Source organism: Phoenix dactylifera, chromosome 3 (assembly GCF_051530095.1).
Source record: "Phoenix dactylifera cultivar Ajwa chromosome 3, Ajwa_hap1_PhDact_Kaust_v1.1, whole genome shotgun sequence".
In the NCBI taxonomy this organism is placed as follows: Eukaryota; Viridiplantae; Streptophyta; class Magnoliopsida; order Arecales; family Arecaceae; genus Phoenix; species Phoenix dactylifera.
In genome coordinates, this window is record NC_143192.1 from 7,956,120 (window position 1) to 7,982,991 (window position 26,872).

At 38.9% G+C, this 26,872-nt stretch overlaps 1 protein-coding gene across 2 annotated transcripts in view; it reads right to left on the reverse strand.

Annotated features, from left to right (window-relative positions):
* LOC103710544 (Regulator of chromosome condensation (RCC1) family with FYVE zinc finger domain-containing protein) overlaps positions 1-12,624 on the reverse strand; it is a 34,775-nt gene extending 22,151 nt beyond the window's left edge. The window contains exons 1-7 of one of the 2 annotated variants that reach the window (XM_088717649.1): positions 12,258-12,549; positions 12,068-12,138; positions 11,285-11,371; positions 3,029-3,118; positions 2,842-2,928; positions 2,492-2,686; positions 233-2,332 (exon numbers count right to left, since the gene is read on the reverse strand). In XM_088717649.1, coding sequence (XP_088573775.1) covers positions 233-2,332; positions 2,492-2,686; positions 2,842-2,928; positions 3,029-3,118; positions 11,285-11,371; positions 12,068-12,118 — 2,610 coding nt within the window. In that variant the 5' untranslated portion in view covers positions 12,119-12,138; positions 12,258-12,549. Of the gene's footprint in view, positions 1-232; positions 2,333-2,491; positions 2,687-2,841; positions 2,929-3,028; positions 3,119-11,284; positions 11,372-12,067 lie in introns of both variants that reach the window. The other variant, XM_008796310.5, reaches the window with a different exon arrangement.
* Positions 12,625-26,872: the final 14,248 nt, after the last annotated feature.

Genomic DNA, 26,872 nt, shown 5'->3' on the forward strand with positions numbered 1-26,872 from the left:
AATTCCAAGCCCAAAAAATGCTTTACTTTGCTCACCCTTCATAACAAGATGGATATGAACTGCAAGAATTTGTGTTAAAATTTACATACAACACGACAAATCATGAATATAAGCAATGGTCCATTACTATAAGAGTAGGATTGTAACTTTTTTATAAAAGGATTAGCAAAAGCAATGGTCCCTTACTATAAGAGTAGGAATGTAACTTTTTTAAAAAGGATTGGCAATTTACCTCAGTTTGAAGTCGCTGCACTTCTTCTTTTAGTGTCTTCTCTATTTTATTTATATCTTGCTTCAGGTTGGTAGTATTGTGAGTTATAGATTTTGATGCAAATGAGTGATATTGTGCACGAACATGAGAAACATCAGAAAGTTCTTGGGACATTGGGAAAGACATTAAAGATTTTTCTCTAGCTTGTTCACTGAACTGCAGTGGGCATGGAACCATTCCCCACCTCTCAGTTTTGCCTTGGCATGGTAGATATGAATCTTGATAACTTTGCTCACCCACTTGCATAGGTACTATTTTTCCATCAGCTAGTGTAATTTCCTCGGGTGCTGATGGTTTAGGATAAAACATGCTTACTCCATGAAAGAATTTGTCTTGTGTTCTTATTTTCTGGTCTGAGTATAGCTTATGCATCATCTGTAGTGGTCTTGGACTTGCAACTCCCTTACTTAATCCGGGATCTATAAGCTTTTTCAGCTGAGCAAAGCATGGATCACAAACACGGCATTTCTTGTTTTTATTTGGTGCCAGAGCTGCATTTATAGCCTTCTTGCTGCTACAGGAATGGCAGAATACAAGGCCACAATTATAGCAATTATGCTTCTTTCTTGTAAATCCAAAAATCATTCTGCATCCAGTGCAGATGGATTGGTCCTTGCTTGAGATTGATTTATGTAAACAGATTGCTGCAGTAAAATTTGATCCACAGGCCACACTTTGTACATTTCTATTTTCCAGGGCCTCTAGAAGAGCTGGAGAGCTTCTGTCTTTAGTGTCACCTAACCCAAGTTGTCCACTTGCACCCTTTCCCCAAGTATACACTTTTCCTTTTGTTGTCAACACTGCCACATGAAAAGAACCTGAAGAGATCTCCTTAACAAACTCACTTTTAAGTAATCCTTCAACAGTTGCAATTGATACATCCTCCGCCTGAGGATTTCCCAATTGTCCATTTACTGCACTTCCCATGGTAAAAACTATGCCAGTAACTGTGAGTGCAACAGTTAGAGCTGTTCCACAAGAAACTTGAACAAAATCACAATCCACAAGTGATGCAACACATGTGGGTAGAAGCTTCCTCTCCTTATCTGCATGACCCAGTCTCCCCTTGTCACTGTCACCCCATGTAAAAAGTTTGCCACCAGGAGTATTGCTCTTGTAGTTACCTATTATGATTTCCACAACTGCAGCTGTATGCCATGGTCCACATGCAACAGACTTTACTCTTAATCCTTTTAGAGACTCGACTGACTTTGGTTGAGAAACACTTTGAAGATTTCCATGTCCAAGAACTCCAAAGGTTCCTTCCCCATACGTGAATAATTGTCCAGAAGAGGATACAATAGCTGTGTGCCACTCACCACAAGCAACCCTTGATATACATATACCATCTAAAGGACCAGCTATTCTATGAGGAAACCACTGGCTTCTGCTGCTTCTGTCACCTGAAAGCCCAAAGCCATGATCGTTATCACCCCACACATAGAGTTCACCTGACCTTGTTAATGCATATGTGTGTTGTCCTCCACAGGCAACTGTCTGTACATGCACATTACTGAGAGATTCAATAACTTTGGGATAATTCGCATCCATATTGACCTTGTGACCCAGTCTCCCCCCATTTTCCTCACCCCAACAGAAAACTTCGCCCTGTTTAGTAACCAGTGCAGCATGCCTTTCTCCACAAGAAATATTTTGCACATCAAGCATCCTGGTGGAGTCCAATAACTTCGGAAGTAAAGCATTAACATTTGAACGATCTGTGTCCAAACTACCGCCTAATATCCCTCCTAAACCTTCTCCCCACATGAACACATCCTTCAAGGAATCAGTCTTATCTACTATAGGAAACACATGGTCAGATGAGCTGATTTTAGAAGTCAAAACCACTCTTGGTTCCTTAACAAAGTTAGAATTGCTAATATCTCTGAAACTGTCTGATACAGTAAAGGGTATATGGGGTAGCATTCTATCCCAATGTGGTTGCACATCTGATAAGGTTCTTTTCTTTGGAGAATAAAATACATCTGAAGAACTTAACACACTATCTGAAAAATACCTCTCTAGTAGTGACTGAGAAGGGCTCCCATATAAATTGTGCACCTTCAGAAGAAAATTAATCAATGGAATATTGTCAGCTTAAATTTATCAAAATGAGATTAATAAGTTCATGGAGTGAAGGAAAAATACTGTATTCAAAGACTGCAAATACAGCATAGGCACCTTCAACAGTATAATAGAAAGCTGTACTGCACTACTAACCTTTGAGAATTTCACTGAGTCCTGTAAAAATCCTAGTTTATGTTTTGTTCGGACATGGCCAATGGGGCTATTGACACAGCTATATGCCCCTCTGCTATTTCTTAGGTTAGCCAAAGTTCTTGGAGGATGAGAAGCCGAAACCAAGGCCTTCAATCCAAGAAACCAAGATTCAGCTTGCTCCTTGTCTTTGCAAATCTAAGATAAAAGACGAAGCAAACAAACAAGTTCAGAAAACAATAAAAATAATAAGTATTTGAAGGATGAAAAGAAAATTTACTTAAGAAATGGGATGCAATTAGATTAGCACTTAAACAGACAAAAGTCAATAAAGAACTCCAGGGCGACAGTACCAAGTCAAGAGAGCGTTCACCATTTTGATAGATTAGTGAAAATGACCGAGACTCTTTCTCTGGCTGACAATGGCGCAGAAAATTTACCTGCAGGATCATATAGTTTGTAAATGTAAAATTGCAATTCAGTATTAATAGATAAACACCAGGATTTTGATTAAGCTTTTCAACTTAAAGTATTACATACTGTCTGCTGTCCAAGAACAACCTTGGACACAGCAATTAACTTCAAGTGTTTTTCCTTCTCTCCTGAGTACCAGATTAAAATTTTCTCATCCTGAAAGTCAAAAGACAATATTTTTTTGTTAACAAAATGTTTTAGACAGATTACCTAAAACAAATTTTCTTCTACAAGTATTGTTGAACAAAGACATGAAAATTAATCAAAATCTATGAAACATTTGTTGCTCCTGATGTTCCTCGCATGTACTTCAAATGGTTATATTTATGGTACTACGCAACAATAAATTATCTTTCGTAAAAGGAGAACTTTTTATGCATGTTCACATCATGTTATGGAAGTATCCAACTCAAAGTAGCACCTTCTCAGATTCCAGGAATGCATTGCATTTAGATCTAACATAAATGATACTTCTTCAAAAAAGTCAGTTCTCTTCTGTCCTAAAGGATACCTCCATTTGATTACTTTTTAGTTTTATAATTAGATTTCTTCAAGAACAGTGTCTTTCATCAATGATCCCTTCCTATTAACCAATATCTTTAGTTTCTTCCCTCAGCATCAAATATGATAGGCCACAACAAGCCTCTATTACTTATCACTGTAACTCACTGCATTAGAAGCAATACTGTTACTCACTCCCCAAATGATACCAAAACTTCTGCCTCAGGTCAAAGGACAACGAAACCATCTTACCACATAGAAATTCTAAGTTGTTAATAAAACCCTTAAGAAAAACCCATGGTACATAAACATTGTAAAAAGTTTCTAGTCAGCCAAGAATTCTGCTGAGACGAAATGTGTTTCTTCAACAATAACAAAAAAAAAAGAAACTTCATGGGGCCTAGATTTGTCGGAATGGACTGAAACTTGATGTTCTAGAAGACAGCTATATGTAGACCTACGCATAATATCAGCGAGATCTGCTTGTGGATGGAAGGGCAAGGGTTTCAATCTCACAAATATTTTATGGATCAAACTTTGCAGCTGCAGACATTTTTGTCTAATCTTACCATATACCTGGCCTGAGGTTTTGAAATGCAATTCAGTCTTCAAAATATATTAGCTGACAACAGTCTGATGTGAACCCTAAATTGGAACTCAGAATGTCTTTTGTTGAAAAGCATTTTTATGATTTATTTCCTCATTATAAAGCCATGTCCATTTTTAACTAAGGTCAAATTTAGCTTCCCTACTTGGAACCTCCAACGACACCAGACATGCATGTGAATATTGAAGAATAACCTTGCCATATTTAATATAGTCATATTAGCTATCGTCAGATATGTTTAGGGTTCTCAATTAACTTGGTTCAAACTTCAAAGCACTAATCTCATTTCTAGGGCTCCATATAGAGTGGCTCCTATTGAGTTGAAGGATCTGAAGGAGCAATTGTAGGATTGTTAAAGGCTTTATCGGACCTAGTGTTTCTCCTTAGGGTGCTCCCATATTATTTGTGAAAAAGAAAGATGGGAGGCTCCAACTATGTATTGATCAGGGCCTAAACAAAGCAACAATATAGAACAAGTACCATTAGCGAACTATTTGATCAGTTACAAGGAGCGCAAGTCTTCTCAACAATCGATCTTCGCTCTTACTACTACCAGCTAAAAATTAAAGCTAAGGATGTGCCCAAGACAGTCTTCAGAACAAGGTCCGGGCATTATGAATTCCTAGTAATGTCATTTAGGTTGACAAATGCTTCTGCAGCTTTCATGGATCTAATAAATAGGATGTTCAAACCAAGGTTTACCGCATCAGTTAGTATCATACCATACTGGGCATACCATACCGTATCGATACCGAATCAATATACAGCCTCATAACCGACACTCAGTACGCCTCACCATATCGTACCATACAGTCTACCAACACTAATAGGATAATATCGATACAGGGTCCGGTACTGAGACGGCGAACCTTGGTTCAAACCTTTCTTGGATTAATTCATGGCAGTGTTCATTGATGACATACTGGTGTATCGTGAGGGTCAAAAGAGCATAAAGAGCATTTAAGCATAAAGCTGCAAACTCTTAGAGAGAATACTCTATGCTAAGCTAGAAAAAAAATGCAAGTTGTAGTTGAAGTGTTACATTTCTTGGGCATTGGACTCCTAAGAATGGCATCTCTATAGACCCAAAGAAAGTAAATGCAATGGCTGAGTGAAGTCGGTCTACTAATGTGTCTGAGGTGTGCAGCTTCTAAAGTTGCCTGAAGGATTTTCAATCAGTCCTACCTTCAACATATGTGATCTTTATCCTTATTATGGAGATGAGGAGAAGATTGTGTTTCAACCAAAAGACTTTGAGTGCCGCCTCTCTAGTCCTCCGCGTGAGTCTGTTGATGTTCTGGATGTACGTTCTATCACGACTCGGCATGGCACTTATACACACTACTTGGTCCATTGGCAAGGAAAGCCACATTCTGAGGATGCATGGATTTCAAGTGAGAAGCTCAAGAAACTAGATCATCTGCTTTGGGAAGACTTGAATTCCAACTCGAAGGCGAGTTCTTTTCAAGCTGGGGAGAATGATGCAGGAGCAGCAGGGGTCGACTCTTTGCTTTCAAGAGTCGACTCATGTGTAGCAGGGGTCGACTCTTTACTTTCAAAAGTCGACTCATGTGTAATGGGGGTCGACTCATTGCTTTCAAGAGTCGACTCGTGTTTAGTGAGTCATCTTTTGATCCTGGCAGCATGACAGAGTTAGTTTTGAATTAATTATGGGAACAATATATGGTTAATCAGGTAGCATGCTATATACCATTGGAAAGCTCTACTCTAGTTTCCAATGCACTTGATCTTGTGCCATTTGAAGATCCCTAGAGAAAGTTATGGCATTTTTATTACTGCACGTCTGGACTAGCATCTTCCAGCGAAGTGCATTTAAGTTGGTCTTTTTCTAGCACATAGTTTCATTTTCCCAAGTGTCTTTTGGTATTTCTAAATATTGAGACTTGTAACTAGACTCTCATCAATGTGTTTTAGCACTGTTTTGTCTTACCTATGCTTGGAGGGATGTTCCAAGATAGCATATAAAACTGGTACATGAATGAAATGAGAAGAAGAGTTGCTATTTTCAGAATTCCTTTCCAGCAAGCCTTTCTTGCTTTTTTGAGTTGAGTGGCATCCTCCTCCCAATCAAGCATGTGGCTCGGTCGCATCGAGTGGCATCTGCGATTAGTAGCGTTGAGTGGCATCCGCTGCCCCTGGTTGAGTGGCATCCCAAGATTATCTTTTCCTTGGTTGAATCCTTTTGGTTTGGCCAAGACTTGCAGGTTTCAGCCTGCATCAACTAGTATGAAGAGAGAGATTGCTCAGTGTGTCGCACAGCAGGTGAAAGCCAAGCATCAAAGACCTACAAGGCTGTTGCAGTCTCTTCTCATCTATCAGTAGAAATGGAAGTACATTAGCATAGATTTGTGACTAGTCTATGCAAAATCCCTACACGTAATGATGTTGTTTGGGTGATTATTGATCAACTGACAAAATCGGTATAATTCTTACCTTCTAGACTTAGTCTTTCCCTATAGAGACCGGCAAACTTGGACATTAAGTAGATTGTGAGGTTACATGCAGTCCCAGTAACTATTGTATCGAATAGGAAGATTTGTATCTCAGTTGTAGAAGAGCCTACACAAACTTATAGAAACTAAATTAAATTTTACCACAGCTTTCCACCCATAAATTGATGGATAGTTTGAAGAGACCATTCAAATTCTGTCTTAGATTTGGGAGGTGCATCGAACAATCTAGTCGAGTTTGCCTACACTAATAGCTACCAAGCGAGCATTTAAATAGCTTTTTTGAGATATTGTATAGCCAAAAGTGTAGGTCCCCCATTTGTTAGGATGATTTTGGCAAAAGAAAACTGTTAGGCCCTAAAGCAATGCAGCAAAATGTAAAAAAGGTTCAGCTAATCAGGGAGCAGCTTCATAGAGCACAGAACAAGTAGAAAAGCTATATAGATAATAAAAGGAGCGAGCTATAATTCCAAGAAGGGTATTATATTTTCTTGAAGGTGTCTCCTACTAATGGCATGACAAAGTTTGCAATATGCGGCAAACTAAATCCCAGATATGCGGATCCATTCGAAATTCTAGAAAGAGCGGGAGAAATTGCATACCAATTAGCATTACCACGTGCCCTCTCTAAATTACACAACGTTTTTCATGTATCAATGTTGATAAAGTATGTGCCAGACCCTAGCCATGTAGTGGAGTTTGAGCCATTACAATTTCGTAAGGAACTGACCAACGAAAAGTATCCGATTTGGATTATGGATAGAAAAGAGCAAGTCTTGAGATGTTGCACCAGTCCTTATAGATGCAATGGAGTAATCACACTGAGAGAATGGCTACTTGGAAACTCGAGGATGAGATGAGAGCTAAGTATCCTCGGCTTTTTGAAGGCCCAGTTATGACAATTTTGTAGTTAAATTTTTTTTTAAGAGAAATGTGAGGGTTTGTCCAATTGGACTAGCCTAATTGAATCGACCCAGCCTTAACGGCTGGGCGGGTCTGAAGATGCTGCCCGAAAAGAGGAGGCGTGCATGATTTTGCAGCCAAAAAGGGGGTTGTTGTGGAGTTGTCATCATAAATGGGGAAGGGTGTGGAACCGTTGCTAGATAAGGGACGTGTGCACAGTCCGCCCAGAACCCTCACTTGGATCACCAGTGAGGGCAGGGCATGCATGTCCTCTACTCTGTTTCTCTTATTTTCCCTCCTTCCTTCCCTAGTTTGCAATCGATGCAGCTGTTTCTCTCTCTCTCCAACTCTCGATCCCCTCCTTCCTACCGATGTCCTCATCAGCATCCACCTATCAATCGAAGAAATGCCCACTCTCCTTTGTGCCTACTATCTTCTTCTTACCCTCTCATGTTTCACCATCACTACATCTCATCTCTCTTTTTCCCAAGTCCTCGACGGTCTACCATGCTACCACTAGGTTGACACCTCTTCTTCTCTAGTTCCCCTATCAATCGATGCTTGAATCCCTCGATAACTTCTCACACACCCTGGAGCCACTTCCTTTCTTGCCAATCTCCTCCTCGTCCCCCTCTTCATCTTACTAGCTCCATCGTCTTCGACTCCCTGCTATCCAGGTCTCCTTGCTTTGCAACATCACACCTATGTACTCACCGGAATCTCCCCAAGTTTCACCATTTAATTAGATGCTTGAACCCCAAACCCTTCCCATCATCTTCTTCTTCCCCGATTTCACACCCCCTGCCTTCATCTCCTCTATTTCTTCCTTTTTCCCCTCCAAATTCACCCTACATTGCCTATTGCTGGCCAATCCCCACCAAATCTCTCCCTCCCTTCGCTAGATCTTGCCTTTGGCAACCCTTGCTGTGCTGCCTATACTTAGATCAGGCTTCTCCTCTAGATCCAACCAACTGCCACTAGGATTTGGCTGGTTTTCGCCACCGTGCACTGCCACCCAGCCAGCCTTATCCATCCTCCTCTCTCTCGTGTTTTCCCCACGGTTGCCCCCTATGCAACAACCCCTTCTTGCCTCTATCCGAGCACTTCTAGGGCCCTCTATTTTGCCACCAATCAGTGATGCCCCAACACCCTGACCACCCTCCAGTTCCATCACAGACTACCCTCTTCCATGCACTCTTTCATCCCTTATCTTACGATAGATCTCCACCCCAAATCGCAAATTTCCACTCCTCTGTTACCATCTCCTCTATTTCCTCCTTTAATTTAGCAAGTTTGATTTTGTGTAAGAGCACGACCACCCAAACAAGAAGATGATTAGCATGGGGTCCTATGCTTTAGTCCCCTAATTGGGGTAAAACCCTAGCCTCATGCTCCTTAATGTAGGACATGTAGCTGGATTAGGGTTAGGTTAGGGAAATCTAGGGTTAGAATAAGTTTCGAAAACCAAAAAAAATGAGATTAGAAATTTGGAAAAATTAGTAAATGATTAATTAAATTTAGTTATGCTTGTGGGGTGGTTAATCATAGATTCATAGTCGAGTTGGTTCTCCGATTTTACAAGGATAATTAGTTTTTATAATTATACTAAATATTAATATTATTTTAATTGGATATGTTATGTTGAAATCCCCACTTATCCTAAAAGCTTAAGCTTATAGGATGAGGTAGATTTATTTATATATTTTATATTTTCTTATACTCCCCCTCACATGTGGGCCGGACTTTCCTTTAATGGGCGAGCCCAACATGTGAAATTTTTAATAATGGGGTTAAAGAGTGTGGAGACAGGGTTCGAACTCAGGACCTCTGCTCTGATACCATGTTGAAATCACCACTCATCCTATAAGCTTACCACTGTTAGGACCGTAGGCGTTGCCATCTCACTAAAACTTGCAGGTGATAGTGAAGGCTTAACCATGGTCTTTAAACCGACCATCCCAAGCACCCCTCCGGCGTTCGATTGCGACTTGGCCCACACCGGCCTCCGCCGAGAGCGAGCCTTGCTGACTTAGCCTACACCGGCCTCCGCCAACAATCCCCCCCGCAAGCGAGCCCTGCTGACTTGGCCCACACCGGCCTCCGCCAACAATTGCCCCTCTCCAGCAAGGGATTTTTTTTTTTTAATCGCTTATCCTGGGAATCGAACCCGTGCCGCTGGCTCTGATACCATGTTGAAATCACCACTTTTCCTAAAAGCTTAAGGATTTAGGAAAAGTGGTGATTTCAACTTGGTATCAGAGCAGAGGTCCTGAGTTCGAACCCTGTCTCCGCACTCTTTAACCCCATTATTAAAAATTTCACATGTTGGGCTCACCCATTAAAGGAAAATCCGGCCCACATATGAGAGGGAGTGTAAGAAAATATAAAATATATAAATAAATCTACCTCATCCTATCAGCTTAAGCTTTTAGGAAAAGTGGTGATTTCAACATGTTAGGTGTATTTTTGAATTGATTGGCATACCTTGTTTGGGTTTTGCTACCAGTAGAGATAAGTATCCCCTTCCATGCTTGCTTATACAGCGTAATTTCTGATATGTGCATGTGTATCATAGTACGGATGTACTTGATTGTGCATGTAATATGATAATATTTTTGCACTTTAATATTGTGAATATGATGGGTGATTTTAATTAATAAATGAATTAATGAAGCTTGCATAACTGGATGATTCAGTAAGATGCATTCAAATTAGCCATGTTTATTGCTGCACTATCACGGGCTAGAAACGTGACAATAGTTAGTGCAAAGTCGAAGATAACTTAATCTATCTAGTATGCACTCTTGAAACAAATGAATGGATGTGGGCTCTGGGTTAGCCATGTTAATAAAGTTCACCTCTTCACAGGCAGGAACATCATTGTGGTCCATCTTGTCATGGGCAGAGATGTGATACTACGGTTCGCCTTGTCACAGGTAGGAATATGATACTATGGATTACCTCAACTGAAGGACAAAATTCTTATTTTGGTTGTGCAGGACATATTGATATACATTGTGCCCTATTGAATAATGGATACGAAAAAAATTGTTAACTATCTTAATAATAACATTCTATTATTATATTTGTTGTGGAAAAATTGCTATTAACTTTTATTTAGTTAATATATTTATTTGTGTAAAGGCGTTCTTATTGAGCTATTTGCTCATGCCATTTGGTTACCTTTCTTTTCAAAGTCACACTACACTTAGTACTTGGCCATGGTTTCAGGTTCGAGTGAGAGTAGAATAGTTAGAGTGTCTTAGATGCCAATTAAGTGTTTGAAATTTGTAGCCGATTAACTCTTATTATCTATTAATGGTGGAATTATTTTATCTTGTTTTGAAATGTTGATCACATTTCATATCCTGGTATTGTAAGATTTAATTCAAGTCCATAGGCCTTGCATATTCGCTGCAATCATACTTTAACAAAGATATGGCTATGTCATATTCCAGCTCAAATGGTGGGGTTGGGACGCGACAAAATAAATATAAATATTTATAAATATAAATAATTACTAAAATAACATATATCATTCATGCATTTATTCATTTTTTTAGCATATTGAGCCGAATATCAGCAGGCTATGCGGATCCAAAGCTTGGCTCATTGATCTATCAAGCTCAGGTTCTGCACAGAATGGCAAGAATCTGTAGCCCAACCGAAAACCAATGAAGCTATCATATTCTTTCTGGCTACAATAAACTAGTCATGTCGCGATCTTTTGCAGTCACTCCAAAAGGAATTCAGAGAACTCAAAGCTTAATTTGAACATGCATCTCTGCAAGAAAATCAATCTTTTGGGAAATAATGGCATACAGTGTCAGAAGCACTTACTGTGGATAGCCTGAAAGGACAGAATTTTGGCTTTCCTCTCCTTCCACACTTCAGAAGATGCGCACCCTTCTTCAAAGCAAGGATGCCCTTTGCAAGATATGAAAAGTTCAGTTTATTATTATGTAATAGCAAAAACAATCAAGAATATGTGCAGGAAAGAAACTTAATAATAAATGTGCAAGATCAAAAAGTTTCATTAAGACTGCAAATCAGCTGCAAAGTATAGATACCCAACAAAATTTCACTCTGGATATATGTTCATCAAACAATCTGCAATGTATGGCAAAGATACAACTAACTCGTGGAAGAGAAAATAGTGAGTGAAGACTGCAAGCCAAAGAGTATCATGACATCAAATGCTATACTATTTGCAGAGCACCTCAAAACTAGCAGTAGGGAAGAGTAGTCCCCACCACCATTAGCCTGTGCAATAATAAAATAGACTGAAAGACCAACAAAACCTCATTATTTAAGTCATAAAAAAGAAGAGCTCGACCCACGAACATAAAGAAGTGGTCTTCTCCACATGGATATAGAACCAGCTTGCTCCGTTCCCGAATTTTTGGAACTCGCAATCAAATAAAAACCTGGTTACTTAAAATCACCTACCAAAAATAGCAAGCACATCTGCCAAATTTAACGCATTCCACATCACAAACTCTCACAGAAAGTGGAAATTATTGCAAGAACAGGAAAGCAGGAGAGCAACCAAAAAGGAACAACGGATGGAAACAAAATGAGCATCATTTAGAACTGATAACAAGCTCGTATCAAAGCCCAGACCTGCTCGATTCCTCGGTCTGAGGGGGTCCTTCTTGCAAAATTTTCAGCCATTTTCCTCCAAACCGCCTAGCCTGAATTCTCATGGAACAAGCAAATAACAAGAAGAGAGAGGAGAGGAGGACAAAAAAAAAGCAAAAGTAAAAGGAGGAGCAATACAGAGACTGTGTCAAGAAGAAGTTGAAATTTTCACCAAAAAAGGAAACAGGGATGCGCTAAAGAAGCTCTGCAGGCAGAGGAGAAGAAGCAATGGGGTCACAAGAATAGTATAAAATAGAATTCTTTTCTCCTCTCTGAAGAAAAGCTGAGGGTGAGAGGATTCTGAGCTCTGATAGAAGCAGCAGTACCATCCCTCTTTCTCTTTTTACTGTCTCCATCCGCTTTCTTTTGTATCACTCCAAAACCACACCGGTGAGACATCCATCCCGGCGTCTATCAGACCAGACTTCCCCACTTCTGGACTACCATCTCCTCGACTTTCGAGCGAGAGAGAGAGAGAGAGAGGGATTTAAACATTTTAAAAAAAAAAGATAGAGAAGAGTTGTGAAGGAACGTGGCACGTGTGCATCATTGGCTGTTTTTTTTTTTATATTAAACGAAAAAAATTAAATCATACATCTAACGACCAGAAAATAAAATTTTTAGTAATTGAACTTGAAGATTTGCCAAAACATCCTGTAAAATAATCCAAATATCATCAGATCAACTGCACTATTCTATGTATATAAAATTTCAATAAAGAATATTAAACAAAAAAATTAAATTATACATCCAAAGGACTAGAAAATAAAATTTTTAATAATTAAACTTGAAGATTTGCCAAAAAATCCTATAATATAATCTAAATACGCGCCCTATTCCATGTATATGAAATTTCAATAAAAAATAATGCTCATATCATTCACCAGTAATTTTTAGAAGAGGATGAATCTAGAAGTCATCTAATAATTATGAAAAAGTTTTTTTTTTAAACAAATACGGAAAGCTCTCAATGACTATAGGGGGCGTTTGGTAACCCCAACAGGATCACCATGGTGATCTAATATTCCCGGTGATCCGAATGTCGGGGTGATTTGATCCTCGGTGATCTAAGATCAATGTGTTTGGTAGACCATGGTCCAGTAATTAAAAATCTCCGGATATCCATAAATAACTTGTTTGGTATGGTATGGGAATCCAAGATCACTAACCACATAATACCACAAATACCTTTGATATATCTTAGATGGATTTTTTATGTATTTTTAATTCTCATGAATTAAAAATATAAGTCAATATACTAATTTTTAAAATAGCTCCATAATTTTGTCACATATTCTATTTTTAGTATCCCTTATCATATATTTATTAATCATATAAAATATATTATAATAAATATTAATATATTTATCAATATATTAATTATTAATATATTCTATAAAAATATATTTATTACTCCTATAAATTATTAATCTTATAAAAATATGTTATTTGTCATCATAGAATTAATATTTTTATTTTTAATACTAATAAATATTTTGATTAAAAAATAAGGTAAATAAGAGAATATAGTAGTATATTAAATATTTTCATTATATAAATATAAAATATAATAATATATTTCTACTAGAATTTAAAATTACTCTACAATAATAATAAGTTAATAATATAATTAGTAATATATTATAATATAACATATATCATTAATATAATATATAATATCAACATAATATATATATAACATAGGCATAATATATTAATGGTATATTGATGTATCAATTTTCTACTAACTTGAGGGGTATTTTTGTCTTCAACTTTCAACTCAGGATCACTGTTTTGGGATGATCTTGGATTTCTGACCTTAAGAACGGGTATCCCATCACCGAGTTGGATGGTGATTTGAGGAGTGGATGTGATTTAAGATTACTGCTACATAGGATCACTGTGGTGCAACCAAATACGGTGATCTCATCACCTGTACCCACATCATCCTTGATTCTAGAACGATCATCCCATACCAAACGCCTCGATAGAGTATAAATCAATTCCCGCGTATAGCTTAATTATTAGAACAGTTGTATGAAAGATTTTAACTTCACCCATGGCTAGATCTATGTAAGTTTTCGGACGAGTATATCTTTATGCTGAACTAGCATGCTTCAAGGCCCATCCATATTACCCGATGCGTTCCACTGCACGTGTGCAGAAGTGATTGGATGTTTACACCGATCTTCCAACGTTGCAAATGTCCGATCATGACACGTGGCATGAAGAACCTTGGTCGGGCTTGGCGGCGGCACTAATGAGCAGAATGGCGAGGGAGGAAAGGGAAGGGTGATTGCACGGGGACGGTCGGGGATCGTGGGCTCGGATGCCGACAAGTGGGGTAGTGAGTTTGGAGGTCCGCATCTCCAAAATATGCGTTGGAAAACGGCCGCCTGAAGTTTCCTGGGGACAAAGACTGTGGTCTGAGCTTTGCTTCCAAGATTTTGGATCTCAGTACTGCTGCTAGCATGAACATGGCAGTTGGCAGTTTCTGTGGCTGTCCAGATTCACAGAGGTCCATGGATTTTTTTTCTTCTATGAAACATTTTTTGTTTATTTTTTATTGAGAGACAGGGAGATGAACAAATTATCAAGTTCATATTTTTGGAGAGGCATCCTCAAAGAATTGGACATAAAAGCTTTAGTTACTCCACAGAAAGGCATTACCATGAGGGCAAGTCCAAGTTTAGAGGGCACCAAATAATTGATATGCCTGGCCATGCATGTGGTCTAAGTACTGGAGTGCCATACTATATTTTGGCTCAATATTGTCCTTGATGATTCAGCAAAGGATCATATATCTATATACTTTTGCTTGGTGTATGCACCAGGTTCCTGGAGATATTATTTTATTATATTTATATAGGCACTTGTGCTAGCAAATGCAAAATAACTTGAAGTGAGTTTGATCATGAATGAATGAAAAAAAAATGGTTTGGGGGTGCAAGTTTCAAATTGAAAAAATGGATTTGGGATAGATGGAATTTAATAAAATAGAGGTACTTTAAATTTTTTCCTTAAAATGAGGCATAGAATGGGGCCACTATGAGGAGGCTTTTGGGGTTAGGAAGGAAGCTTGGGACTCATATTGTTTGTAGTTTGAGAATGATTAAATTATATGAGATTTTTTGTTGTTCCTCGATAGCTCGATGATAGCACTATTGGTTGTTAACTTACTCAACATAAGTTCCAATTCTACTTGGAAAGATTTGGTTAATTTTTCATTAAAGAATGAAAAATTGAATTGAAGATCGCTCGCCTGAACTGTTAGGATTAGGTAGCCCATCATGCAATTGATGTAAGATTATCAATTATTGGGCACCTAGTAGTTACTACTATAATTTGGCCCTCTTCTCTTTACCCTTTTTATTTATAGAGTTACTTCTTGTTAGAAAACATAATCTAGCATGCTACTTACAACCATAAGCTGCAGGAGCACATTATACATTCCAATCACTCTCAGGTGCCATGCTCCACTTGTAGCACTTGAAACATGACATTTATTTACATAAGGGCATTGGAAGCTTTTATATGCGATTCAGGGCATATCCACCATAGTTGATTAGGATTGCAAGAAATTACAATCTAAATCTCATTCTTTGTTAAATAAATTTTGTTTACAAAAATTCAGGCATGTTTTTCCAGAACATAAATACTTTGTCTTTATGTTTGTTATATAAGCATAATCTCAAATAATAGAACAAGCTACCCTTGAGATATCTTTGTTATAAACAAAAAAATAATAAATAATTGTAGCATATTTATTGTTAATATTATTGTAATGTAACATTCATTATTTTAACAAATTAATTGATTCTTTTGCTGAAAAAATTCTTTATTACTATTACTTCATAAAATTAAGTACAATATAAATCCATATGATTTGACAAATCTGGTGATAAATCACGTTAAGCACTCTATAGCCCTATGTTTTTGTGGCAACCCAAATCAAGAAACATTTACATCGTTTTTTTTACGGAAAAAAAATTCATTGTTGAGAGAACATATTTGATGAAATTTATGGAATTTATGTATTTTGCATAGTAAAATCATTATAATATTGCTATCTAGAAATAAAATAGTGATACTATATTAGATATCTATATATCACCATTTTTTTATTTTTTATGGCCATATCCTATCATAAAATAAACTATTATTGTTAAATTATCCTAAAGTACAAAATAAGGTGCAAATATATTACCACCACACTTTAGTTTGGTGGTACCAAGAGCAAGGCAAGAGTTTGAGGGTTCAATTCTAATTGAAGTCACTCAAAGGCTGGAGTTGGAATAAGGTAGAAAGATGGGGATTAGCCCCTCCTAATCTGAAAAACCTGAAAAGGTGAAAAATATTTTTTTTTCTGTCAATATCCAATAGTGCATAGACTTAACAATATTAGCAAAAATCATGACAATTTGTTCTCATGGCAGTTTCATGCCAAATTCCACATGGATATCTTGCTTCATCCAAAAGCAATTTATGATTAATTAGTTCATAGTGTGGTTCAATAGATAAATTTCAAAACTTAAGTCATTTCTTGTTTAAAGCATTATAAGATCATCTATGAACTAGATATTGAATTTAGTTCTAGAATTGGCTTAGACTTAGAGAAGAAGTAGTTGACTCCCCCTCTCTCTTATCTTAATAAGTCAATAGCTCTAAAGGTCATCAAATAATGAGCTATTAAGAGAGGAAGTGAAACAAGGTCAAGAAGAATAGAGAAAGAGGGAAAGAAGATCCAAGGGTGGGTTATTGGTTTCTCTTGCATTCTCCGCCAACTCACAACATATTGAGGACAATGAGCTATTATGAGAGTAAGTGAAACAAGGTCAAGAAGAATAGAGAAAGAGGGAAAGAAGATCCAAGGGTTGGTTATTGGTTTCTCTTGCATTCTCGGCCAACTCACAACATATGGAGGATAATTTAGATGAAGCAGTACCTCCTGGGATAGGAGGATCACTAGACCCATTGTCGACCCATTAGTCTTTGAGTAGTTGTAGACAAAATTTTGGAGCAAAGTCTACAACATCTGACGTCAGTTCACTATCAAAACTCTTGAAGGGCATAACTTTCATATATTATATTCATTTTGATGATTTCTTTTGAGTTCAATATTGGTTTTGAGATTTATGATATTATGACTAACAATAAGCTTGTTCAGCTCAAGATTACCTTGAATCAAGATTGTTTAGGTCACTGAAATATTTGGTCAAAGTCCAATTATTATTTATAATAAATATTAATCAAAGCAAAACTTATAATTCACAAAGAATTGGATAAAATGACAAAAAATAAAGTTGATTTAGGAGTTGAGACTTGGAGCCAATTTTCACAATTTTATGATTTTTTGCTTTTGGAAAACTTAGATCTCTTAGTTAAAAAAGCAATTTGAGTCAAATTTGGAGTGGTGGAACTTAATAGTATAACTAGGAGCTTTATACCATGATTTTATGCCCTAGTTCCAAGAGAGTAATTATAGGGTAATCATTGCTTTCCGCATTTCTATAAAATATTTGTTATGTTTTGTTATTTTTTTTTATATTTTGAGAAATTCAAGTTAAACGAACTGAAAGAAGAAACTCATTTAGAGCAAGCACATGGCCTCAATTACCTATACTTTTGAAATCTCAATGGTTTTTTGGAATTCTATGACTTAGCTCCAAAACTAATGTAGGAGACTAGGTAAATTTCTAGTATTAGTCCAAGAAAAAAATTTAATAAAATTGAATTTGAAGATTTCTATTTGCTAGTTTAGTTAATTATAAAAGAGTAAATTACAAAAGAATAAATTACAAAACTTCCCTTCAGGTTTATATTTATTACACTTACATCCAATTATTTGTAAAACCTACACTAACACCCAATTAAATTAACGATATTAGTAAATTCATTTACCTCGTGTAAAAACTCAAACTTTCCTGTAAGTGATAAGTAAATTATAAAAACCTTCTAAGATTAGGGATAAATTATACTTAATAAATACGATAGTTTGAAAAACCTATGCTTATCTCCCTTAGGTTTATTTTTATCCAACACTTTAACCCATAACTTATTGGAATGTTACCTAACTGTTAACATAATAGGGACCTAAATTCTATAAGAAAAATTTAAAAAATAACCAAACTAGTCTTAAGTGATATAACATCCACTCAAGGAGGAGAACAACCATCAAGTACCATGGGTCTAGAGCTTAATTTTAATAAATCATCAGAAAAGAGCCATGTCCCAAAGAAAAAGCAATCCAGATCTCTCAGACAAATAGATACCTCTAAAATTTTCTGTTGCAAGAAACTAGCATCATGTAATAACCCCAAATTTTTTTTTTATATAAAAAGGGATAGAATAGTCCTTTAAAATTGATATAAGGGGTAAAATTGGAAGGAATCAAAAGATAATGGCATAGTTGTAGATATGTTGAAGTGTTAGGGGCAAAATGGAAATTTAATAATATTAAACAAAGGTGAATAGTGCTTTGATGTGATTTAAATGGGGTGGTTGGTGGCTCATGGGAATGAAACCGAGAGAGAGTCACAGAGAGGGGGTTCTCAGGCGTGGAGGAAAAGAAGGAAAGAAAAGGAGAAAAAGAAGAAGAAGAAGAAGAAAGAAGAAGAGGAAGGGGATTCGAGGAGGAGGGGGATCCCGGTTGCACTTCCAGCTGAAGGGAAAAACGTAGATCTCCTTCCCCTCTACGCAAGGACCTCGATTTCCAAAAAGAAAAAGGTAAATATCCGTCCCTATCTAGTCTTTTGATGACATTAGGCTATACAAAGGGTGGATATAGTCTAGAGGGGTCGGATAAGGGTTGTAGAGGTGGTTAAAAGAGGAAGAATCGGATTTTAACAAATTTTTCCGGCACTACAGAAAAACTGTGTCGAAGTCCCAACTTCGGCGAATTATTTAGGGGGTCAAACGGCCTCCGATGATGATGCATGTTATCTCTTTGGAATCCTCTATGAGTGTAGAATGTTAGGTAAAAATTTCATCAAATTTGGATCCTGAAAGTGGATCAAAACCGGGATGAAGTAACCCACTGTCAGTTCGGGTTACTGTTCATCCGGGTGGAAAATAAGGGATTTCATGCCATAATAGGGTATTAAGCCTAGATTAGGCTAAGGGAGACCTTGTACTCGTGCAAGGGAGTCCCTAATACACATAAATGATGAGTTAATTAATAGAAAAAGAAAAAGAGAAAGAAAAGAAAAGATTTAGGGAACGGGGGAGTTGAATCAATTAAAGTTCCCTATATTATAATTGGCACGTAGATTATGACCTTGATACAAGACTAAATGTATGGTAAATGCATGTCACAGTTGGGCAAGAAGCTAGGAAACGAGAGGAAGAAGTTTTTCACTGCCTGCTGTAGAATTCTAGAGGCGTATCGAGGCCGTGCCGGATTGGCAGGTGAGTGGGAGTCATGTACTTTGCACCATGAGCATCCTTAATTCATTTTCATGAATGTCGCCAAGTGTGAATTGATTCCACTTGAGCATATTGATTGATATTGTAGTAGATTCCTCTATAATCTTGATTCTCCATGCTTGATTATTCTGTACATGCATTTGAGGGAACATTGAGAGGAATTACGAGGGGTTGATGAGTAATCAAATTGATTCCGAATTGTGAAATGATTTCTTTTGTAAATTGATTTCATTTCCTCTATTTTAAAGACTTGTGAGTCGTAGCTTGATTATACTCTTTTATGAGTAATTAAATTGGTTCCAAATTGTGAAATAACTTCTTTTGTAAATTGAATTCATTTCCTCCATTTCAAAGATTTGTAGAGCCTTTTTAGTGGTATATTGAGTTGTATTGCACTTCCTTGACCCTCACTCCTAACCCTGATGTTAGTTTATGATTGGGTCATGATCGAGTGAGTGGTAATCTTGATTATACTCCTTTTTAGTAGAGTATTGGGAGGGTGCATTATGGCATTTATGCATGGCTTGGCAGTATCTGCAGGACACCTATAGTCGATGGGGTTGAACATCGGCCTTTGTGCACATAGTAGCCTTCTGGGTGGGCGGAGCCCAGTCCCTTCCTAGGGGGGGACACGGCCCTAGGCGTAGGATCGGCCGGTTCTACGACTTATATTCTGCTTGCCGCCGGGCATAGTAAGACCCCGCGAGGTGCAGTATGGCTTTCCGCGGATGTAGAATTCCCGCGAGGTGCCGTTTAGTATGTAGATGTGAGATGGATTTCTGTTCTGGATACTGGCCGGCATTTACATGATTAGTGTGGTGTCTTATCCTACATATGCATGTGACAGTAAGGAGTTGTTGCTGGTTCGCCTGGGGCGTAAAACCCACCTCCCGACAGCTGTCTAGTGATGATTTCAGCATATTGACACCTGATTTGTATGTTCCAGCATTATGATCTGTTGAGCATATTCATGAGTAGCATATATGTTTGCTTGATTATTCCATATATGCTTCAGATGAGTTGATATTGATTGTGGTAATATTGATGATTTATTCCATATTCTCTATGTTGAGTTCATGTTCATGTTGTTATTGATCTTGAGATTTCATCTCGAGCCATGATTATATTCTGTCTCATGTGCATAGTACTCTCTACTCCACTCACTGAGTATTCATATACTCACTCCCCAGTTTGGTATTTTTGATTGCAGGGCAGGTATTGTATAGAGAGGAGCAGGGTTAGAGATTGTCTGCTTACTGTGCCGCTCCATAGTATAGTATAGTATAATGTAGATAGAGGTTTATACTCTTTTGGTGTATTATAAACCTTCTGTTGTATATAGTGTATAGTTACAGTCGTAGATCCTGTTGTGGATATGGGTTTGACCATAGATGGAATGGGAACCAGATTTTTATACATATGAGTTATATGCCTGAGATAATGTATTGATATATATTGTCCAGGTTCATTATGTGACGGATTATGTGATTGCTGCTCTGACAGGTAGTGTGTTGTATGTATTGAGATAATCCTGACAGGTCACTATAGGAAAAGTGATCATTTTGTGCATGCATCATGCCAAATTTTTCAAGATTCATTGATGATTGATAGGTAGTAGGGTTCTACGCGGTGGCTGGTGGCCTTATGCCTACCCGCACCCTAGGACCGTCGCGGCGGCCCGCCGGGAACGGGGCGGGGGTCGTGACAAAGCTTGGTATCAGAGCAAAGATTAAACAAGAGTCCTGTCAGAGCAATAGGGTGAGTCAGGATTAAGTATAGGATTATACTATGGAGCATAGGATTTTTCTGTATATTAATTTATGAGTCATTTACAATTCAGTAAAATATATTATGGCTCTGTGTAACGACTGTCCTCTCTTTTTGACTCTTTTAGAGATATATAAAGAATACTTCCAAGGAGAATGGAGCCAGATATAGCATTGGATGCGGGTTCCGCACATGTCGAGCCCCAAAGAGAAAAATCTCCTCCTGCTGATAGACGGAGGGTTGATGATCAAGGAGAGGTAGGAAGTAGAGATGCATTAATGGAACAGTTACTGGCAGAGAATCAGGCTCTGAGAGAGCAGATTGCTCGGGGAAAATCTCCTGCCCCGTCAGTAGTATCCATCCCACCTCCTGTAGTTGTGCCAAGAAGTTTGGCCAGGCGGGCTCTAGATGATGAGGGGATTACTGTACAGGAATTTCTGAGGCTCAGAACCCCAGAGTTTAAGGGGGAAGAAGGTGAAGATCCTCAGAGATTCCTGGAGGAGACTGAAAAGATGATACGGAGACTGCCCTGTTCTGATGCAAGGGCAATAGAACTTGTAGGGCTCACAATGAAAGAAGATGCCTGGGGCTGGTACCAGAGGCACGTGGAGGACAGATTGTACAGTAGAAATCCTCCAACCTGGGAAGAGTTCAGGCAAGCAGTGATGGATGAGTTTTTGTCTCCGGCTGAGAGGCAGAATCGGGCTCTTCAGTTTGAGAGGCTGAAGCAGATGCCCGGAATGAGCGTATCTGAGTACGCTCGTGAGTTCACTAGATTGGGGAAGTATGCTTCTTACATCATCCCCACTGAAGCTGCCAGGATAGAAAGATTCAGGCGGGGTCTGATTTCTCCGCTTTATAATGCAGTACTGGCAGTAGAGGTCCCCACCTTGTCTAGGCTGATTGATAAAGCAAAACAGTGGGAGATCAGAAACAAAGAGGAAAGGGCTGAAAGAGAACAGAGGAAAATGAGTAAGGGGAAAGGGCAAAGCAGCCGAGGTAGATCTGAGGGAGCAAGTCTCCCGGAGGGCCCGACAGAGCAGTCTGTACGCTCAGCTCCACCTGCCCCACGTAAGAGGAAGTGGAAGAGAAGAGGTCAGTCACAGGATGCTTCTTTACCATTAGCACCTCGTCCTCCGGTCACTATGGCCAGAACTGAATCTAAGTTCCAATCATGGCCAATGTGTGGCATATGTGGGAAGCAGCACCCTGGCAGATGCAGAATGGGTCAGGGAGTGTGCTACAGATGTGGACAGCCGGGTCATTTTGTCAGAGAATGCCCGCAGGGTGCCACCCAGCAGTTTGTGCCTTTAACATCCTACCCTTCTGTGCAAATGGACAGGCCTAGTAGTAGGGGGCCTGTAGGCAGAGGCAGAGGTCAGACACCAACGTCACAGCAGAGTGTTGGACCATCTCAGCTGTTAGCTCCAGCAGGCAGAGGGCAAGGAAGGGTGTTCACGGTAAATCCACAGGAGGCACAGGCATCAAATGCAGCTGTGACAGGTATGCTCCTCATTGATAAGATTAAAGCTAGAGTGTTATTTGATTCTGGAGCTACCCATTCATTTGTGTCCCCTTATTTTGCTAAAAAGTTAGCTAAGGATAAGATATTGATGCATATTCCCTTAGTTATTAGCACACCTGTAGGGGATAGTATAGAAGTGAGATATGTGTATCCTACCTGTGTGGTAGAGGTAGAAGGTAAGACACTCCCAGTCGATTTGATTGAGTTGGCAGTGTTAGACTTTGATGTCATACTGGGCATGGATTGGTTATCAGATAATCGTGCCACCATTAACTGCCAAAAAAAGAGTGTTATTTTCAGACCTTTAGATAAGGGGAAATTTACATATCAAGGGGACAGGAGTGAGATCCCAATGAATTTGGTGTCTGCAGTAAAAGCAAAGAGGCTGCTGAGAAAGGGGTGTCAAAGCTATCTAGCTTATGTGATGGACACCCAGGTAGAGTCTGTGGATCTGCAGCAGATTCCAGTTGTTAGGGAGTATCCTGATGTATTTCCAGGAGAATTACCAGGATTGCCACTTGATAGAGAAATTGAGTTCAGTATTGAACTTCTTCCTGGTACAAACCCTATATCGATTGCTCCCTATCGTATGGCACCTACAGAGCTGAGGGAGTTGAAGGTCCAGTTGCAGGATCTACTAGACAAGGGGTTTGTTAGGCCCAGTACATCACCATGGGGTGCCCCAGTTCTGTTTGTGAAGAAGAAGGATGGATCGCTGAGATTATGTATAGATTATAGACAGCTGAATAAAGTGACCATCAAAAATAGATACCCACTCCCCAGGATAGATGACCTGTTTGATCAATTACAAGGGGCTGAGTACTTCTCGAAGATTGATCTGCAGTCTGGGTATCATCAGTTAAAAATCAGAAAGGAAGATATATTGAAGACTGCGTTCAGAACGAGATATGGGCACTATGAGTTTCTAGTGCTTCCATTTGGACTGACAAATGCCCCAGCAGCATTCATGGATTTGATGAATAGGGTCTTTAAACCCTATCTTGACAGATTTGTGATAGTCTTTATAGATGATATCCTCATATATTCTAAGAGTCAGGCTGATCATGAAGAGCATTTGAGGATAGCACTACAAACCTTGAGAGAACATGAATTGTATGCCAAACTTACCAAATGTGAGTTCTGGCTACAAGAAGTTGGATTCTTGGGACACATAATATGTAAGGAAGGAATCAGGGTGGATCCCAAGAAGATTGAGGCAGTTATGGATTGGCCGAGACCAACAAATGTAACAGAAATCAGGAGCTTTCTGGGTCTGGCTGGGTACTATAGGAAGTTTGTAAAGGACTTTTCAAAAATAGCTACCCCATTAACAAAGCTGACTCGGAAGCAGGTTAAGTTCACTTGGACAGATTCTTGTGAACAGAGCTTCCAGAAGCTGAAAGATTGCCTCACATCAGCTCCAGTTTTGACTCTACCCACAGATACAGGCGGATTTGTAGTCTACTGTGATGCTTCTAAAGTGGGATTGGGATGTGTGTTGATGCAGAATGGCAAGGTGATTGCATATGCATCCAGACAGCTAAGAAAGCATGAAGTAAACTATCCCACTCATGACTTGGAAATGGCTGCTGTCATATTTGCACTAAAGATATGGAGGCATTATTTATATGGTGAGAAATGTGAAATATATACTGATCATAAAAGCCTCCAGTACATTCAGCAGCAAAGAGATTTGAATCTCAGACAGAGGAGATGGATAGAGCTGTTGAAGGATTATGACTGCCAAATCCTGTATCATCCGGGCAAGGCTAATGTAGTAGCAGATGCATTAAGCCGGAAGTCAATGGGCAGTTTATCTCACATCTCCATCCAGAGGAGAGAGATAGTCAGAGATCTGGCAGATTTATTTGCTCAGGGACTATCTTTTGAGTTATTAGAGGTTCGTCCTTTGATTGCACAGTTTCAGGTGAAACCGAGGTTGATAGATGAAATCAAAGTTTCACAGGATTTAGATCCAATCCTTGTGAAACTGAAAGGAGAAGTGCAATCAGGACAGTCAGAAAGGTTTCAGATTGTAGATGGAATGTTGAGGTGTGGCAGTAGGCTATGTGTGCCAAATGTGGAAGATCTGAGACAGAGGATTATGCATGAAGCACACAATACTCCCTATAGCATTCATCCTGGTTCCACCAAAATGTATCATGATATCAAAGGCATATATTGGTGGAACGGATTAAAAAGGGATGTGGCCAAATATGTGGCTTCTTGTTTGACTTGTCAACAAGTGAAATTTGAACATCAGAAGCCAACAGGGCTTTTGCAAGAGTTACCTTTGCCCGAGTGGAAATGGGAAAGGATAACTATGGATTTTGTGGTCGGGCTGCCCAGAACACAAAAAGGATATGATTCCATCTGGGTGATTGTGGATAGATTGACAAAATCAGCCCATTTTCTACCGGTGAAAACCACATATTCAGTAGCTCAGTATGCCGAAATATATGTGAATAAAATAGTATCTCTGCATGGAGTGCCAGTTTCTATTATATCAGATAGAGGTTCACAGTTTACCTCTAGATTTTGGTAGAAACTCCATGAGGCATTAGGAACTCAGCTTGATTTCAGTACAGCATTTCACCCTCAAACAGATGGGCAATCGGAGAGGACCATTCAGACCCTCGAGGATATGCTCAGAATGTGTGTACTGGATTTCAGAGGTAGCTGGGACAGATACTTACCTTTAGTGGAGTTTGCATATAATAACAGTTATCACTCCACTATTGGTATGGCACCTTATGAGGCACTTTATGGGAGAAAATGTAGATCTCCCTTGTGCTGGTCTGAGATTGGAGAGAAGCACCTAGAAGGACCAGATTTGATCAGAGAGACATCAGAAAAAGTGCCATAATACAGGAAAGGTTGAGGACAGTGTTCAGTAGGCAGAAGGGCTACTCAGATGTCAGAAGGAGAGATGTGCAGTTTGGCACGGGGGATCACGTGTTCCTAAAGATCTCTCCTATGAAAGGGGTAATGAGGTTTGGAAAGAGGGGCAAGCTTAGTCCCAGATACATTGGCCCCTTTGAAATATTAGATAAAGTTGGCAATGTATCTTACAGATTAGCACTGCCTCCAAACCTCAGCCATGTGCATCCAGTATTCCACATATCTATGCTCCGGAAGTATGTGCCGGTCCATCTCATGTGCTATCAGTGCAGGAAGTTATAGTAGAAGAAGATCTTTCTTATGAAGAACTTCCTGTCGCTATTCTTGATACTCAGATCAGGAAGCTGAGAAATAAGGAAATATGTATGGTAAAGGTCCAATGGCACCGGCACAATGTTGAAGAATGCACTTGGAAGTCGGAGCAAAGTATGAAGAGCAAATACCCTCACCTCTTTGAGTAATCAGGTAATTTACTCTTTTAAATTCGAGGACGAATTTTATATAAGGAGGGGAGGATGTAATAACCCCCAAATTTTTTTTTATATAAAAAGGGATAGAATAGTCCTTTAAAATTGATATAAGGGGTAAAATTGGAAGGAATCAAAAGATAATGGCATAGTTGTAGATATGTTGAAGTGTTAGGGGCAAAATGGGAATTTAATAATATTAAACAAAGGTGAATAGTGCTTTGATGTGATTTAAATGGGGTGGTTGGTGGCTCACGGGAATGAAACCGAGAGAGAGTCACAGAGAGGGGGTTCTCAGGCGTGGAGGAAAAGAAGGAAAGAAAAGGAGAAGAAGAAGAAGAAGAAGAAAGAAGAAGAGGAAGGGGATTCGAGGAGGAGGGGGATCCCGGTTGCACTTCCAGCTGAAGGGAAAAACGTAGATCTCCTTCCCCTCTACGCAAGGACCTCGATTTCCAAAAAGAAAAAGATAAATATCCGTCCCTATCTAGTCTTTTGATGACATTAGGCTATACAAAGGGTGGATATAGTCTAGAGGGGTCGGATAAGGGTTGTAGAGGTGGTTAAAAGAGGAAGAATCGGATTTTAACAAATTTTTCCGGCACTACGGAAAAACTGTGTCGAAGTCCCAACTTCGGCGAATTATTTAGGGGGTCAAACGGCCTCCGATGATGATGCATGTTTATCTCTTTGGAATCCTCTATG